The sequence below is a fragment of the Panicum hallii genome, chromosome 2 (assembly GCF_002211085.1).
Source record: "Panicum hallii strain FIL2 chromosome 2, PHallii_v3.1, whole genome shotgun sequence".
NCBI classification, from domain to species: domain Eukaryota; kingdom Viridiplantae; phylum Streptophyta; class Magnoliopsida; order Poales; family Poaceae; genus Panicum; species Panicum hallii.
This window is the reverse complement of record NC_038043.1, coordinates 43,461,191-43,479,915: the sequence shown is the minus strand read 5'-3', so window position 1 is coordinate 43,479,915 and position 18,725 is coordinate 43,461,191. Positions and strand designations below refer to the sequence as shown.

Sequence of the window (18,725 nt, the reverse complement as noted above, 5' to 3'; positions counted from 1 at the left end):
TAGCACACTCTTCGAATCGCTTCCCATAGCAGGAGTGCAGTACATAGAATCTCTCCCGTATGGCCAACAATAATATACAAATATATTCCACATATAACTATATTAGCTTAATTAATTTATGTCTAAATTATGATTATTAGAATGAAACTTAATTCCAAGGATCCAAAACGGGGCCTAAGGGAATAATACTTTGCAAGCAAGGGAACAAAACTTTTCGTGAGGTTTAATTTGCTACAGTGCTCGAGGGGAACCAGTGCTTCCTCGGTGGTCGTTGAGTCCTGACAATGGATGTATACAGAATTCAAGATGAGATGATTAAACATGCATTAGCACTAAAAAATCTCAGTATAACCAGACGTGAGGAAAAAAATACCTATATCTTAATTTTAAGATTAGTTCCTAGCCCACAAAATTTTAGGTACTGGCCCACCACTTAATTTCCTCGTAAAAGGTTCCTTTTATTTTTTTTAACCACTGAATCGAGATTCATGAGCAGCTATAATAATTCCCAAGCACCATAAAATTTCTCAAGTTATTTATGATAAAGCCATTCTTCAATCTGCAGGGATCTCAAGTTTCTTTTGAGAGAACCGTCATTAATTGGCTGACCATTATTTAGATGAAAAAGGAAATACAAAGTCAACATGCCCTTTTCTTCCCGAGAACAAATTCCACCCACTAACACACGCCATTTTCTCTTCCTGAGAGCCAATTCGTTTGAAGTACTTAACTTGCTGCAACACATCAGAATTTCCCAGGGCTCGGGCAAGAAAAAAACAACAACCGAAGCCATCTTACAGAGCCAATCAAAATTGAAACCGAGGGTTTCTGTACGTCACTATTTTCCGTCACTGATAAATATTATAAGTAGTGTGAGATATTAGATGACAGAAACTACTCTGAACTACCTCGCAAGTTCCAGTTTGCAACACACCCTTTCCTTCCTGGGAATAAATTCCATCGCCAACCAGTTGGTTTGGACTTGACTTGCGTGTATCCTGCTGCAACTCAGCTGAAGTTTCCGATGCTTGGACTACCAAAGAAACAAAGACTATAAGTCAACTAAGGCAGGATACAGAAATAATCAACATAAACAGAACTGGTACAAGAGACTAGGTCTCCAGAAGTCACCGGTAAAAACGTAAAAGTATATGTTACAATATATGTGGGCTTGAACCATGTAATAGTCTAAAAATCTCAGCTAAACAATGTCTATGTATGGTAAGAGGACGGTGGAGGATAGTGAAAATATTTATTCCATCTTACCAGTGGAGGTGAAAGATGGCTAACTGAAAAAAAAAAAGAAAACGGTCGCCTTCATCCCACCAAGTGATCTGCGTGGGGGAGAGCACAATATGTGCACGCACGCTCGCCAGCCTTGTTGGGACCAGGAGCAGACGCACGTCATGGATGCATGAATGGTCTCTCGAAATCCGATCCATGGTCCTGTGGGGGTGCGATTTTCTTTTGCAGTTTTCGTTTTTAGTTCATAGCCCATAAATCTGCAACATGGAATTTATTTTTTGGTTCTTACCCTACAAGTCTGCAATACAAAAATCTAATCGGTTTAGATCTTTATTGCTTTATTGCAACACGAGACCATGCACCGGTCACAGCTTCTCCATATGCAGAAAGTCAGTACATGTGACATTTCTTCATATATATGCAAGGTACATGTGCCATGTTATGATCCATTGCTTAATCATGTCTTTTGAGTTCATAATGATGATTAGTCCAGTCCAGATTGGCCACGTGAAAAGGGAAGAAAATGGGTTTGCATCTGACATGTGGGCAATGGGGATAATATTTTGTTTTTGCTATGTTACTCTTGCTCATGTCACAGCAAAACCTCCTATGGCATGATAAAGGCAAAGGGCGTTAATTGATTTGACCTGATAGTAATGGAGGGATTAATTTTTCCTATGTGGTTTCCACTGATGCTATATATAGTTAAAAGATTGAAAAGTGAACTTTTTTATATTAAGAACTCGACAAGAGGTTCTATAAATGCTGCACATCAGCGTAAAAATTCACAAGCCTTGAAGAAGCTACTGTAATGGAGAAAAAACCTCAAACCGTCCTCTTCCTACTTCTCTTCAGTTTTGGTGCAGCTCAAAAGAGCACCGCACGATGGGCAGAAGAATTCCATGTAGGGGTGATCCTCGACTTGGGTTCATTGGTGGGGAAAGTATCACGAACCAGTATTTCACTGGCTGCGGAAGACTTCTATTCAGTCCACCAAAACTACAGGACGAAGTTGGCCATTCACATCAGGGATTCCATGGGCAATGAAGTCCAAGCTGCTTCAGCAGGTACGTTGATCAAACAAAACCACAATTTTTCTGTTATGGTTCGAAATAATTCAGTCGTATGAATTGATATAATCCTCTACAAGTGTTCTCAAAATGCATGCTTTACATCAGAAATCAAACATATCACAGTCAAGACAAATGGCTTCTGAGTGCCAATGGCATATAAAGATATAGGAGGGGACAGTGACATGTGTCGAATAGCGGTCACTCAGACAAAATAGCATATCAGGCATGAAAAATTAGAAACATAGCTTAACATGAACAAAAAGCTAAAACTAAAGTTGCCTTAACCTTTGAGGGGGCTGCCATGCTCTAGGAGGGCTAAATTAGGCTTCGAAAAGATTGAGGACTCGCATATAAAACCCTACATAAGGTTTCTACAATTGCACTATGATTTTTCTATATGTTTCTATGTCTAGCTCTCTACTGCTATAAAGGTTTTGAAACCTAATCGGTTTTGCAACTTAAGGTTTAGTCTTAGAAATTACGCATGATAATTTGAAGGTACATATGAAAGGGTAAATGCATAATGTAAAAGGTATAGAATGCAAACTTTGCATAATGTAATTAAGGGGCTTTGACCTTATTGCTCTCCGTTGTTTCACTCATGGGCACACTTCACCAACTCCAGTGTGGGACACTATTCTCATGTACAAGACATTGTCAGATACTTCACAAACACATTGCTTGATGGTGCCTCACATACACTGCTAGCCACCGCTAGCCCTTCTCCATGAAAATGTATTCGGTGCTCAAGCGCTCCCACTTAAAAAAAAAATTCAAAAGGTGTGTAAAAAGTTCCATGACATATTGTCCCTGCTGCCATTCACAATACATAATGAGACTAGAGGGTAGTAACCTATTTATAGACTCCACTTTCCAAGTGTTATAATTATTGCACCATTTTGAAAAATCATGTGACTCTCAAACCATGTCACCGACCATGACCAGACATGCTAGTTTAGTGAAGCTAAAATATATTAGTACTCCCCAACACACATGTACGAGTCACATACCATGATCAGATTGTGTGTATGAGATATGCTCCAATCTAATCATGTGGTTCAACAATCTGTAGAGCCGATCCTTCAAAGCAAATCTAGCTCTTCCAGACTGCTATACCTGGGTCAAACATGTTCAAAGAAATATTCTAGTAGAGTTGTGTCAACTAATTACTTTAATGCGTATCACAACACGGACGTCCTCAATGCCTCATGTACCATTTCCTCAAGTTAAATTCAGTATCAATTATTCTGTGCATATATTTGGACATTATTTTCACATTGAGTTCAACAATAAATGAAATATATTAATAATGTTTAAGACACATAAAAGTTCAACATATTAGAACTAGGTAAGCACCGTCAAACTAGGTAACTAACCTAACCTAAAGAAACTTGGTTACAAAACATAAAGTGTCACACGCACCCACATAGAATATAACCGTATAAGCTCACACACGCACGCACATCCACCCCTATAAACTTACACACATGCATCCAATACCAAACAAAACCTACGAGAGACTAGGCTAGTAGACTTTGAGATTGATGAAGTCATTATTATCAATGAGCATGTTGCCTATCACTGAGGAAATAGCTACATTAATGAGACACACAAGACATCATATCTGGGTTTTGATCCCTAAGCATAGGGTACAACCACCTCTACTAAGCATCCAAGCTATTGCTTGGTTCTCCACATGATCATTTGTCTAAACCTGATGATCCTTATAGATGTCATGTAAAAATCTAATTTGACCTTTTTGTGTCCTTTCGAGTTCAATTCCCTTAGTTTCATTAGATTAAAACCTAGTATACTACTATTAAAACACATTGGCCAAAATGACTACGGTGACACTAATAACTAAAAGAGAGATTTGTCTGTGGGCACTAGAAAACCATGGTTTTGTGTGGAGGACACCGCAATAGATCTGTATTCGTGCGGCACACTACAAAACTGCGGCACCTTGTCTGCAACACACCGCAACCTATTTTTGGCAAGGATGGTGAGTCGAAAGACAATTTTGCCCTTCCTTCATTGCCTTTTCACCGTGGCCCGACCGCTCCGTTTGGCTCAGAACGGATCTCGCCGGCTGCCTCTTCTCCTCTCCGTGGACCTAAGATCTCGTCGGCTGCCTCGTCTCCTCCACGTCGACAACGGATCTCGCCGGCGGCCTCGTCTCTTCCACGTCGAGAACCACCTGGCTGGCGGCCTGAATCGTCTCCTCTCCGTCAGGAAGTACCCCACTGCGGGCTCCCTCGTCTCCATCGACGGCGCACGGCCTCATCTCTTCCATGTCGAGAACCACCTCTCCGGCCTCATCTCTTCCACGTCGAGAACCACCTCTCCGTCAGGAAGTACCCCACTGCAGGCTCCCTCGTCTCCATCGACAGCGCAAATGATGGAGGCCACTTGTCGGGCTACCTCGTCTCGCCAGAGCAGGTCGGCTACGAGCGTTCAGATCCCCCACTTTCCGTTGATTCAGTGCCCACACCACCCTGATCTGAGGGTAGTTGCGCGCACCTCAAACACAGCCAACAACCCAGGCCGAAGGTGTCGGAGGATTTCTCCAGCCGGGTGGCGGAGTGCACCCGTCTAATCTTAGCTTAGGATGAGTTTGGGGTAGTCAAGGAACGCTCGATCCAGAGGCCTATGAACACGAGTAGCACGCACGGGTTTAGAGTGGTTCAGGCTGCCGGAGCGTAATACCCTACGTCCACTGTGTGATGTATTGCTTGTAGGTTTGGGGGAGGAACTGCTATCCCTGCGTGAGTGTTAACCTTTCGTGTGTGTGTGTGTGCGTGAGTCCCCTTCTAACGTGCGCGCTCTCCCGTTTATAGGCTCAAGGGGAGCGCGTACACTAAGCGCGAGGCCCCGACAGGTGGACCCAGCGATATATTAAATAACGTACACATTGGAGCCTTAAATGCCTCAGATTTGAAGATCTTCCTCGTTGGCCTCCATGTGTATCCTCTATCTGGATATGGTCTTGTGCCGTCTTGCTGGCATAGGGTCCGCTGCTGCTGACATGCGTAGAGGGAGTCGTCCTGTCGATGTAGAGTCAGCTCCCGCTGATAGGCGGAGGGGCTATACGGACCTGCCGTGATGTAGCCTTTGCGCACTGTAGCAGCGCACGTTGTGGGCTTCCTGCAGCAGGTCATGATAACTCTTCGCCCATGCGTACGGCACTATGATGTGACCATACGTTCCCATGTCCTGCGAACCGCCCCGGTAACTGGCGGGCCGCCTCGGTAACTGGCGAGCTTACCGTGCCATCACCCATACCTGCCCAACGTGTCAGAGGTCAGCCCATGCCCTGTCTTGGGTACGTGCACCCCAATCACCTGTATTTAATGTGATAGTTGGGCTGGCTTCTCGCAGAAGGCTGGAATCCACTGGACACGTGGCGGTGCTGGTTTAGCGGCCGCTTCCTCAGGGGCATGTGGCGACACCGGACCCCCTCCCTGGTAGGATGGGAGGTCCGGGCCCCCCTGGCTGGCCCAGGCGCTCAGGCCCCCTGGGGATTCGGCTTCCACACGTGGGGGCCCAAGACCATCCCGCAGTGGTCCGGACCCATGGCAGCTGTTCCTGAGCACTTCGTTCTTGCAGGCACATGGAGGCACCGGACCTGCTAGTACGTGGGGGGAGGTCCGGAGACCGTGCCCCCAGTTGTTAGGCCCGGGCCTTACGCCCTGTCGCCCAGAAGCTTAGTGCAAGGTTACGGATAACCTCGCACCCCTCGGGCTGGATACACTAGTAGGAGCCTGTCTGTATGTACTGACAGAAGGTTCTACCCGTGCTCCAAGGATGCGAGGGTACGATGCTTGAGTACTCATGAAGGACCCGAAGCTTGACAAGCGAGCACCGGAGTTGCCCCCTACCCGCAACTTCGACGGGGACCCGAAGCTTGACAAGCGAGCACCGGAGTTGCCCCCTTCCTCCGCCATTGCCCACAGTGCAAGGAAAGATGGGGGCGGGATGGGTGGAGTCGCTGGGTGCGGCGATGGAGAAGGGGAGGCGGAATAGATGGAGAAGGGGGGCGGCAGACGCGAGCTGACGATGGGTGGCGCTAGAGTGAGCGGATAAGGCTAGGGCTGCCGCGTACCTGACCCCGTTCGCTGCAACGGACCAAGCGGGTCGACCAGGGCCATGACCATCATTTACGAAAATTTCTCTCACCATCCTTGCCAAAAATGGGTTGCGGTGTGTTGCAGATAAGGTGCCACAGTTTTGTAGTGTGCCGCACGATTACAGATCGATTGCGGTGTCTTCCAGACAAAACCATGGTTTTCTAGTGTCCCACATACAAATCTCTCTAACTAAAATAATTTATAACCCTTAATAGGCCGTTTGAGCTTTCATTTTTATTTTCCAATCTTGAAAGCACTGGGAAAACAAATATGCTGAGAATTATGTTTCACAAATATTATTTGACCAAAATTTCCCTCCTCATTCAATTCTCAAGCTATTGAGTTGCTGGAGAACTACAAAGTGCAAGCCATCATTGGCCCCCAGAAATCATCTGAAGCTGCATTCATATCTAAACTTGGGAGTATAAAACAAGTACCTATTGTATCCTTCACAGCAACAAGCCCTGATCTCACTTATGACAGTATCCCATATTTCGTCCGTGCAACATTGAACGACTCAGTTCAAGTGAATGGTATTGTCTCTCTTATCAAAGCTTATGGATGGAGAGAGGTGGTGCTGGTATATGATGACACTGAATATGGGAGAGGCATTCTACCACACCTCGTAAATGCCCTTCAACAGATTGATGCTCATGTTCCATATCGCACTGCTATCCCTTTGTCAGCAACAAGTGAAAACATAATGCAAGAACTCTACAAGTTAATGGCAATGCAAACAAGGGTTTTCATCGTTCATATGTCATCGACCAGGGCCTCTCTTATCTTTACAAAGGCTAAGGAGGCAGGGATGATGGACAAAGGATTTGTGTGGATCGTTACAGATGGAGTAGCAAACATCGTCGACTCACTCAGTCCGTCTGTCATTGAGGCAATGAATGGTGTAATAGGAATAAGATTTCATGTTCCCAGATCACAAGAACTTGATGCCAGCTTCTTAATAAGATGGAACAGAATGTACCGGCAATTTAACCCTAATGAATTGCCACTTGACAAGCCAAGCATCTTTGGGCTATGGGCCTATGATACAGTTTGGGCATTATCACAGGCCGCAGAAAAGGTTGGAGTATCCGGAAATAAAAATAAGAGACTGCAGTCCAGTAAAAATAGTACGAGCTTGGACTTGTTGGCAGTTTCCACAAATGGTCCAGAGCTCCTAAAAGAAATTGTACAGAACAAATTCAGAGGCTTAAGTGGAAACTTTGACCTTACTGACAGACAACTACCAGTTTCTGCATTACAAATAATAAATGTGGTTGGTAGAAGCTGGAAACATATTGGGTTTTGGACTTTGAAAAATGGACTTTCTCAACAGTTAAATCAAAATGGTTTGAAAATAACAGGGTCAGCCTCAATGCTTGAGCTAAATCCAGTAATTTGGCCTGGAGAATCAACAGAAATACCAAGGGGATGGGAAATTCCAGCAAGTGGTGACAAGCTTAGGGTTGGTGTGCCCACAAGTGCATATCCAGAGTTTGTACGGACATCGAAGGATCCTGTCACGAATGCAACAAGAGCGGTTGGCCTTTCAATAGACATATTTGAGGAGGTAGTAAAGAGGCTACCTTTTGCACTTAGCTACGAGTACCAAGCATTTGATACAATTGATGCAACAAGTTCAACAAGTTATAATGATTTTGTTCACCAAGTTCATCTTCAGGTAAAAATAAAATTTGGAAAGAATACTGTTCAGTTTCTAGATCTGCCTAGTAAAGAAACAAAAAGTTACACATGCTTTACTGTACAAACATATTCTGGTGGTTAAGAAAGCATACAATCTGTTTCTTATTTTTTCAAAGTGTTACCTAGTGTAAATATTTTTATGCCTTCAGACAACAATCATGCCTTGCTGCTGGTTTATTACCAGTGCAGAACTTGCTTGTACAGTCGGTTAAAAAACAAAACATTCGGTTTTTGTCTAACTACCATGTCAAATTTAGAACAAAATCGGTTCAAACACGAACTGAATTAACCAATGGATCATCATAGTCGGTTCAATCCACCAACCAACTGTGATAATCGCACGGGCATGTTTTAGCTAAGAACCGTCATTAATATAGATTTGATCCAAATTTGCATCTTTACTTTGAAAATTTATAACTTTTTCATATCAAGTAGGATGGAGACAAATTTATATGAAAATTATTGCTCTCAGTGAGATCTATAACTTAATACTTCCTTTGCTCTAACTTACTGAATCTAACTAATGCTATTGCAGAGATATGATATAGCGATTGGAGACATAACAATCATATACAGCAGAACACCATATGTCGACTTCACGATTCCATACACAGAATCAGGCGTGGGAATGATTGTCCCAGTCAAGGAAACAGTGAAGAAAAACATGTGGATTTTCTCAAAACCACTAAGCAAAGGAATGTGGATCGGAAGCATCCTGTTCGTTATGTACACAACAATTGTTGTCTGGACGTTAGAGCATCTAAATGGCAACACACATCTACATGGTCCCTTTTCACTTAGACAACTGGAGATTCTGATGTCTTTCTCCATATTTGAAGAGAGTTGAGTAAAACGCTGAAATAGTATATTTCTTTCTTGTTGATCTATCTATGCAAATTTTTGAACAACCATGGCAGTCATTGCAAATAATAAGCTTAATGTACAGTTTTCCTAGGTAATGCATACACTGAAGAACCAAACCTGCTTAAAAAATAGAAACATTGAAAAGTTCCTGCAAGAAAGATTGTGACACTGAAGCTCCATTGTATTAGAAAGCAGAATGCACTCTTACTCATCTTGATTTCCTCGGAAAAAAGGTAGTTTAACTTTTTTAATGCAAAATAAGTCTTAGGAATGCCAAATTAGAAATTATTAAAATGTAGAATAATAATGAAGGAAATAGACTTAATGAACTAAGACTGGATGTGTAGTGTAAAGAAACAGGATACTGAAAATGCTTTGTTGGAAATCCCATACTAGCATGCTTGTTGTCCCTCAGCTTTGCACATTAACTTGGTGTATTATAAAAATAACCTTTTTATTCTTTTTTCTGCAGAGGAAAAGCTGAAATGCATTCTGTCTCGATTAGTTCTACTTGTATGGATGTTTGTTTTTCTGGTACTTGCATCAAGTTATACAGCAAGCCTTGCATCAATGCTTACTGTACGGCAGCTTTCACCAATGTTTACTGACATTCGTGAACTCCGGAAGCAACAAGAATACGTAGGATTCCACCGAGGTTCCTATATAGAAGGTCTATTGGTGGATATTGGCTTCGACAGATCAAAAATGAGAGCGTATGATCCTGAAGAGTTTCACATTGCTCTTTCTAATGGAGGTGAACATGGTGGTGTTGCTGCACTTGTTCTGGATGTTCCATACATCAAATTATTTCTTGACAAGTACTGCAAAGGTTACACAATGGTTGGACCTATTTACAAGAGTGCAGGGTTTGCATTTGTAAGTTCAACTGCACTTACTAGCCAAGTATTTCGAGATCTCTAGTTTTCCCCTTTAAAAATGACTAATATGCTACCGTGGAAAATGTACCATTGAAACATTAACTTCACGTGCTGCACTGGATGCCACATTCCAACATATTATCATTTCAACTGAAAAGGTTAGATAAATCGAAGCTCAACATCTTCTTAGAACAAAGCCCGGGGGGACTCCAATGGTCAAGTTTTCTTTTCGTTAGATAAATCAGGATGTGGAAATTTATTTTTTAGGGCTTGTATTGAATCAGATACAATGTGGTATTCTTTTTTAGTTTAGTATGCTCAACCTATTACAAACATTCTCTTTACTGATTAGGCACTTCCCAAGCGATCTCCACTACTTGCGGAAATATCAAGGGCGATCATCAACATAACAGGAGGAGATACTATCATTCAAATTGAAAAGAAATGGATTGATCAAAACAGTTGTCAAAATGAGGAAAAAATAGATGGCTCAGGCAGTGCTATCACTTTTGACAGTTTTCGGGGATTATTCCTACTATCTGGATTTGTGACAACCTTTTCCATTCCTGTAGCATTGCTGATGAATCACTATAAAAAATATCAACAAAAGGCACTGACCAAACAAGATGAGCAGAATAAACAAAGATATGTGCAAAAAGGAGAAAATGGGCATATTCAAGATGGCGATCAAGGTAATGAAGAAAATGGAGACTGCGACAATATATAATCAAGAGAGAATATTGGTGCCTCATAGTCCAAACAGAAATGGTGACCTGCCAGGAGATTGCACACAGAATAACAGGGTGACAGCGACAACTCATTTCGGTTCAGAAGTCATTCACAGGGAGAGCGAAGCTAGTACGTCACAAAGTTGCTCTTAGTTTCTGAACTAAATGAGACAGGCAGAGTTGATGTTTCAAATAATTTTATTTTAGACATGAGTTACAACAAGGCCACTCAATCCGCATACATTTTTTCCCCTTGAGTACTTCCTACTTTTCACATGAATAATTGATCATTATGAACCCCCTCCTTTTGACATCATTGAAGATTTATAACAGTGTGCACATCAGCACATGGAACTTCCTGTTACTACCTTTTTATCATTTTTTTCTCTTTTTAAATTTGAAATCCTTTCTCCGCTTTCATACTGGTATTCCAAAGATGACCAACATGGCACAAGCCGTAGCACTGCATCTTGGCTGCATAAATCGCACGACGAACAGAGGATCACAGTGCTCTGGAATCTACTGGAACATCTAGGGAGTGTTTGATTTGAGGGATTCCCTCATACGAGATGAGGTTGTCCACGGTAAGTTTAGCCAATGAATTTTTATTGGGCTGACTCCAACTCTCTTTTTTTTACTAATTAATAATGAGGCGGTGATGGATCAACCATTCTACTCGAAATAAACAAAAATAAAAATGTGAGGGACAAGAAGACCATGGATCACCCAATTCCTCAAACCAAGCACCCTACTAAGCAGAAAAAACAGAAATGCAAGTTGAGAAGACACGTTCGCAGTAGAAACTATACCTACATAGAAATGTAGGAAGTAGAAACAAACAACACAGTCAGAAACATTCAGGAGCGCTGCCCAGATGGTAGCGGATAGAATCGAGGAAACCTGAGGACTGAAGGGTAGCGCAGAGGCGGCAGAGCTGAGCTAGCAGCTCGGCGACCGTTGCCACGCGCCGCTTCGGCCCTCCCGTCGCGAGGGTGGGAGTACCTGAGAGAGCCTCGGCGCCGCACGTCGGAGGATGCGGAGTCGGGGACTGTCGTCGCGACGGCGGCGGAGGCGGACAGCGAAGCAAACACAACACGGGCCTACGAACACGGTTGTTATCGTGGGCTAGGCCGTATTAGCAAGAGGAGGAGGTGGGTCGGAAAAAGATGTGCCTTTTGGATACTGGGCTGGGCTGAGCGCAAGCATTCTCCTCCGTGCAAATGATCTATAGTTTGCCGGGCTGACAAATTTCTGACCCACCCCCCCCAGAAAGGTCATTGATGAATGAAAGAAAAGATTTTTGAGGGAAGCCAATGCAACAAGGGCAGTCCCAATCAAGAAACTAAGAAACTCTGCGGTAGTATCTATGACATGCCATGTTAATATCTAAGAAACTATAGTTTCCAATGCATAACTTGTAATTGTGTTATAAAATAAATTCCTCCAATGACGTTTCTCCTCTCTCTACCAATCCTCTTCTTTCCACTCTTTAATTCTATCTTGATATCTGTGATATCCATTCCAATGGGTATCATGTAGTTTCTTAGACTTTAATTTTTATGCAAGAAACCACTTCTTGCATAAGACCCAATTTCTTAATCTTTTCCTCTCTTCTCTTTGATTGCATTGCCAAATCAGCAAAATATTCTACATGGCATCATATTAAATGCTATGGAAACTATCCTAGTCACTGTACTGGGACTGTCCTAAAGTTTGGCCCGGTCAAATCTGCCGCGGACACGATTTACCTGCACACGAAAAGTCCAATATTAAATGTTAACGCGGCCCCCTTTTCCTTGGCGAGACAAATTTCGCTGACCAATTCGTTTCGACTCGACTTGCACGTATCATGGAGTAAGTATACTGATTCTCAGCAGAAATTCCCAGTGCTTGCGCGACGATTCAAACAATGGGGCGGCAGTCACGTTACACTGTTACAGGACCAATCAACATCGCAACTGATACAAGAGGGTTTCCATGTGCCAGTAGTTTCAGTCAGCGGTGAGTACTTGGTAGCGAGACATTGCGTCACCGGAACTAGTGACTGAACTACCTTGCAACTTCCAGCTTGACCAGATCACCTGACATAGGAACCAGGGTCCTCGGGTAGCAATCCTGATAATAGACTAAATATCAGCTGAACAGGCCTTCCCCACCTTGCTCTCAGAAAAAAGACTTGCATACCTTCCACCAAAAGGGCAATGGAGAGAGCATCTCAATCCATCATCTTCCTGCTACTCATCTTCAGTTCCACTGCAGCTCAGAACACCACCGGAAACAGCACAAATGAATTCCATGTCGGTGTGATCCTCGACTTAGGTTCCTTGGTGGGGAAAGTAGCACGGACCAGCATTTCACTGGCTGTCGAAGATTTCTATGCAGCTTGCCAGAATTGCACCAGGAAACTAGTCCTCCACGTCAGGGATTCTGCGGGCAACAATGTCCAAGCTGCTTCAGCAGGTATGCGCTTTGCAGCATTATCATGAACATCATTGAAGAATGTCAAAAACCTGCAACTTAGACAAAGAAAAAGCATATCATTTGGAGAGAGACATGAGGCTGGGTATCAATTGTAAGTCTAGATTACAATCCTCAAACAAACATAAACAGAGAAAAAAGACATTGTCATCCTTTTTCCCAAGTCAAATTTCGCTGTAAGACACTGGTTTTTGCTGGTGGAATCTTTTTTTTTTTTGAAAAGTTTAAATATCCATTTTTCAGGAGAGTCACCCATAGACGCAGAAATTTAATGTCCACCAGCAAAAACAGCATAGTCCTATACCAAAATTTTCCATTTTGGAAGTTTGAAAGCATTGGCGAAATAAATATGCTGAGTACAGTTTTGTTTTGCTGATATTATTGACTGAAGTTTCTTTTCATACGCAATTTCAAAGCTATTGAACTACTGGAGAATTACAAAGTGCAAGCCATCATTGGTCCCCAGAAATCTTCAGAAGCTGCATTTATATCCGAGCTAGGGAATACAACACGAGTACCTATTGTATCCTTCACGGCAACAAGCCCCTCAGTCACTTCTGATGCTATGCCATATTTTGTGCGTGCAACATTGAACAGCTCAGTTCAAGTGGATAGTATTGCCTCTCTTATCAAAGCCTATGGATGGAGAGAGGTGGTACCGGTATATGATGATACCGACTATGGGAGGGGCATTCTACCGCACCTTATTGATGCTCTTCAACAAATAGATACTCGTATTCCATATCGCAGTGTTATCTCTTTGTCAGCAACAAGCGAAAACATTATGCAAGAGCTCTACAAGCTAAGGATGATGCAAACGAGGGTATTCATTGTTCATATGTCATCAACCAGGGCATCCCTTCTCTTTACAAAGGCCAAAGAGGCAGGAATGATGAAGAAAGGATATGTGTGGATCATAACAAATGGATTAGCAAACATGATCGATTCACTGGATCCATCTGTTATTGAAGCAATGAATGGGGTGATAGGAGTAAGGTTTCATGTCCCCAGATCAAAAGAACTTGATAGTTTTTCCATAAGATGGAACAGAATGTACCACCAAGATAACCCAAATGAATCGCCATTTAATAAACTAAGCGTTGTTGGGCTATGGGGATACGATACGGTTTGGGCATTAGCACAAGCAGCAGAAAAGATTAGGGTATTGAGTAACAAAAATAATAGACTGCAGTCCACTAAGAACTCTACATGCTTGGAGTCGCTAGCTGTTTCCACAATTGGTCCACAGCTCCTAACAGAAATTGTACAAAACAAATTTAGAGGCTTAAGTGGAAACGTCGACCTGACAGACAGACAACTGCAAGTTTCTGCATTACAAATAATAAATGTGGTTGGGAGAAGTTGGAGACATATTGGGTTTTGGACTTTTAAAAATGGTCTTTCACGCCAGCAAAATCAAAATGGTTTGGAAACAACAAGGTCAACCTCAATGCTCAATCTAAATCCAGTAATTTGGCCAGGAGAGTCAACAGAAATACCAAGGGGCTGGGAACTTCCTGCAGGTGGTAACAAGCTTAGGGTTGGTGTGCACACAAGTGCATATCCGGAGTTTATAAGGACATCGAAGGATCCGGTCACGAGTGCAACAAGAGCGAGTGGCCTTTCAATAGACATATTTGAGGAGGCAGTAAAAAAACTGCCTTTTGCACTTTCTTATGAATATGAAGCATTTGATACAGTTGATACACAAAGTACAGGGAGCTATAATGATTTTGTTTACCAAGTTTATCTTCAGGTAAGAAATAATTTCTAAAAGATATTGTCCGATTTCTCAATCTGCCAAGTGAAGGAAGTGCAATTTGCATTTGCATATATTTTATAGTTTCATAATTCCACCCAGAGTAAAACTATAATTCTATTTTCAATCGCATTTGCATATATTTTATAGTTTTCATAATTCCACCCAGAGTAAAACTATAATTCTATTTTCAATCACAGTCAAACCTTGCTGTTGGTCTACTGAATTGACATAAACGAGAATGGCTTGTTTCTTTCTTTCCCAAAGTAAATATCTATTGATCACTAGTTATTTTCCTTTATTAAATAAATGAGCGTGCATCGTTAAATCAGCTGTAGTGCATACCACATAGTAAGTAGAATTTACTTTTCAATTTACAAATCACAATCAAATATAACTAACTGATGCCAATGCAGAGATATGACATAGCAATTGGAGATATAACAATCAGATACAACAGAACGTTGTATGTTGATTTCACGATACCGTACACAGAATCAGGAGTGGCAATGATTGTACCAGTCAAGGAAAAAGTGAACAATAATATGTGGATTTTCTCAAAACCACTAAGCAAAGGAATGTGGTTTGGAAGCATCATGTTCTTTATATATACTGGAATTGTAGTCTGGCTGTTAGAGCGTCTAAATGGCAATGGGTATCTTCATGGTCCCTTCTCTCTCAAACAACTTGGGATTCTGATGTTTTTCTCCATATTTGAAGAGAGTTGAGTAAAACACTTAAACAGATTTCTTACTAATTTTGTTGCTATATACATATTTCGAACAACCATGACAGTTAGTGACAAAAATATCTTGATCTATAGTTTTTGTAGACAAAACATACACTGAACCTCCTTCAAAAAGTTAAAAGCATTGAAAAGTACCTGCAAGAAAGATTGTGAAAGTGAAGCTTCATAGTTTTTTATAAAGAACGATGCATTCTGACTGATCTTGAATTCCTCAACAAAGCAGTAGTGTTAACTTTTTGCAAACAAATCTTAGATAAGTCATATTAGAAGTTACTAAAAATTAAAATAATAATTAAGTAGTCTTGATGAATGAAGACTTGAACTTATCATCTAAAGTAACAGATATTGCACATTCCATCTTTGTGGTAGTATGCATCACGGTACCTCTGCTTTACAAATGGACTTAGTGTATGAGAAAAATGACCTTTTTGTGGTTAATTCCGCAGAGGAGAAGCTGGAGTGCTTTCTGTCTCGAATAGTTCTACTTGTATGGATGTTTGTTCTTCTGGTGCTTGCATCAAGTTATACTGCAAGCTTTGCATCGATGCTTACTGTACAGCAGCTTTCACCAACGGTGACTGACATTCATGAACTCCAGAAGCAAGGAGGGTATGTAGGGTTCCACCGCGGTTCCTACATAGAGGGTTTATTGGAAGATATTGGTTTTGACAGATCAAGAATAAGACCCTATGATACTCCTGAAGACTTCCACAGTGCACTTTCTAAGGAAGGCAAATATGGTGGTGTTGCTGCTCTAGTTCTGGAAGTCCCATACATCAAATTGTTTCTTGCCAAATACTGCAAAGGTTACACAATGGTTGGACCTATTTACAAAAGTGCTGGCTTTGCATTTGTAAGTTCAGCTACTCTTTGTTAGCCAATTATTTAGAGCTCTCTTAAATATGTCCAAAAATGTCTACTAAGTTAAGATAGAAAATCGAACATCGAAATATTATCTTCATGTGCCGCACTAATTCCTTATTCCATTGTATCACTTAAGCTGAAAAGGTTTGATCAATCGGGTGAGATTCAGAAATTTAACTTTTCATGCCTACTACGGACTAGGAGTCAGATATCATGTAGTATTCTTTAAGTGTTAGTATACTAAAGCTAATAAGAACTTTCTCTTTGACAATTAGGCGCTTCCGAAGCGATCTCCACTACTTACTGAAATATCAAGGGCAATCCTCAACATAACAGAAGCAGATAGTATCATTCAAATCGAGAAGAAATGGACTGATCAAAACAGTTGTCAAAATGAGGAAAAAATTGCTGATTCGGATGCTATCACTTTTGGCAATTTTGGGGGATTATTCCTCCTAACTGGATTTGTAACAACATGTTCCCTTTCTATAGCTTTGCTGACCAACCACTACAAAAAGGGTCAACAAAAGGCAGGGATCAACATGGATGATCAGAGTCAATACAGACATGGGCAACAAGAAGAAAATGAGCGTATTCAAGAAGAAGATCAAAACAATAAAGATAATGAAGGCAGCAATGATATAGAGAACCAAGCAACAATAATATCCATGCCTCATAGTCCGAACACAAATACTGATCAGCTACACAAAATAACAAGGCAACAGCATCCACCCATCATGGTTCACAAGTCGCTCATAGGGGAGACAGAACTAGCATAGGTAACCAAGTGGCTCAAGTTTAGTTTCACAACTAAATGAACTAGGCTCAGTTGATGTTTGAAGCTCAAAGGTCAGCAGCAGAGCGCCTGATTCTCTTGGATCAAATAGTTTATCCGAACTTCCCATTTTCAATTAATTTAGTCTCAGACATAGGTTAGTAGACAATGCCGGCGCTACATGAGTTTTCACATGATAAATTGATTGCTATATACCTTTTTTCACATGAGGAAAGAACTTTTGCAACTAATGCACATATAACCAGGTGGCACTAATCACCGTGTGTGTGTGTGGGGGGGGGGGGGGGTGGGGGGTGTAGAGAGGGGCAAAGCGGCGGAGGCAGTACGCCGTCGAGGTTGCACCTGCATTTGCTCGGTGAAGAACCGCAGACGGACGCGAGGCCAGGAAGTCCTTCGCGGCATGCGTGGGAGAGCCCTGCCACAGCCAGTGATGTGATGGCCAGGGGAAGCACCTCCTCCTCGGCAGCGGCACGCCCACCCCATTCCCCAACCCTCCGCGTTCCAGGTGGCGCACGCGTCGGCGTCGCTCCTGGAGTGGCCTGCCGTTTTCCCTGCCTCGGCGCCGGTGTTCGAGGAGGGAGGAAGCGGAGCGGGCTGCCAAGCGGGGCCCACTCGTCCGCCGGCCACCACGCCCAAGCGCTCTCGCCGTCGCGTGGTGGGCTCGGCTCAACGAGACGGCCCACGGTCGGAATGGTGACAGCCTGACAGGCTCTCGTATATCTTACGGCCTGTTTAAGCGTGATGTGGGCTTCTGGGCTGGCAGTAAGGCCTATCTTGAAGCTTTTGGGCCACGCAGGAAAGATTGTTCTGTATTTAATTGACCAAAGTTAACTCTCCCGTATTTAATTGACCTACAGGAAACAGAAGCACTCAGGAATCCCTGAAGAACTCATTACTCGTATGCTCAGCAGGTGACGGACGGTGAAGAATATTTTCCAAGAGATGTCTATTACGCGTCAAGAATCACAAAGTCCACTATCCATGAACGTTTATGTTCCAATAGATTGATACAGTATCAGGTCACTTCTTGTTCTACACAAGAGATCAGAATCCATCTCAGAAAAAAAACAATGAAATATGTTCAGATAAGGATACGGGTGTGTGTGTGTGTGTGTGTGTGTTTCTTTTCATATTGAGGATGAGTAGTCATTGGACTTTCTCACTGCTTTTGCTGTGAAATTGCACCTCGCATCAACAAAAAGATAAGAATTCGAACTGGGATTGCGTGACCAGACTGCAGGGCGACTTCTTCCGAATCCGAAGGTCAATAGTGCTGAGAGAAACAGAAGCAATGAAACGATATAAGATGCCACTTGAAGGGGAAAACCTATATCGCTGAGCGCGGATCATTAGTGCAAAAAAGCATTCAACTGAATCAGCCATATTCAGCTGTCACACTTGCCAACAGAAGACGCGTGGAGCACAAGCGATTGACTTTTTAACGAAACCATTTGGACACTGAAA

General features: G+C 42.4%; 2 protein-coding genes across 2 annotated transcripts; both read left to right on the top strand.

Moving 5' to 3' along the window:
- Nucleotides 1-2,056: 2,056 nt before the first annotated feature.
- LOC112882667 (glutamate receptor 2.8-like) lies at nt 2,057-11,631 on the top strand. The gene is made up of 5 exons (XM_025947774.1): nt 2,057-2,312; nt 6,781-8,123; nt 8,682-8,988; nt 9,483-9,886; nt 10,241-11,631. The coding sequence occupies exons 1-5, from the start codon at nt 2,057-2,059 to the stop codon at nt 10,613-10,615; spliced, it is 2,685 nt and encodes an 894-aa protein (XP_025803559.1). The 3' UTR covers nt 10,616-11,631.
- An 873-nt stretch (nt 11,632-12,504) lies between these two features.
- On the top strand, nt 12,505-17,453 carry LOC112882409 (glutamate receptor 2.8-like). The gene is made up of 5 exons (XM_025947464.1): nt 12,505-13,076; nt 13,511-14,850; nt 15,270-15,576; nt 16,048-16,454; nt 16,741-17,453. The coding sequence occupies exons 1-5, from the start codon at nt 12,818-12,820 to the stop codon at nt 17,242-17,244; spliced, it is 2,817 nt and encodes a 938-aa protein (XP_025803249.1). The 5' UTR covers nt 12,505-12,817; the 3' UTR covers nt 17,245-17,453.
- Nucleotides 17,454-18,725: the final 1,272 nt, after the last annotated feature.

Coding starts and splice junctions, on each gene's coding strand:
- LOC112882667 (XM_025947774.1), top strand. CDS start 2,057: ATGGAGAAAAAACCTCAAACCGTCCTCTTCCTACTTCTCTTCAGTTTT. Junction 8,124..8,681: donor TTCACCAAGTTCATCTTCAG/GTAAAAATAAAA, acceptor ATGCTATTGCAG/AGATATGATATAGCGATTGG. Junction 9,887..10,240: donor AGAGTGCAGGGTTTGCATTT/GTAAGTTCAACT, acceptor TTTACTGATTAG/GCACTTCCCAAGCGATCTCC.
- LOC112882409 (XM_025947464.1), top strand. CDS start 12,818: ATGGAGAGAGCATCTCAATCCATCATCTTCCTGCTACTCATCTTCAGT. Junction 13,077..13,510: donor TGTCCAAGCTGCTTCAGCAG/GTATGCGCTTTG, acceptor GCAATTTCAAAG/CTATTGAACTACTGGAGAAT. Junction 15,577..16,047: donor TTTCTCCATATTTGAAGAGA/GTTGAGTAAAAC, acceptor TTAATTCCGCAG/AGGAGAAGCTGGAGTGCTTT.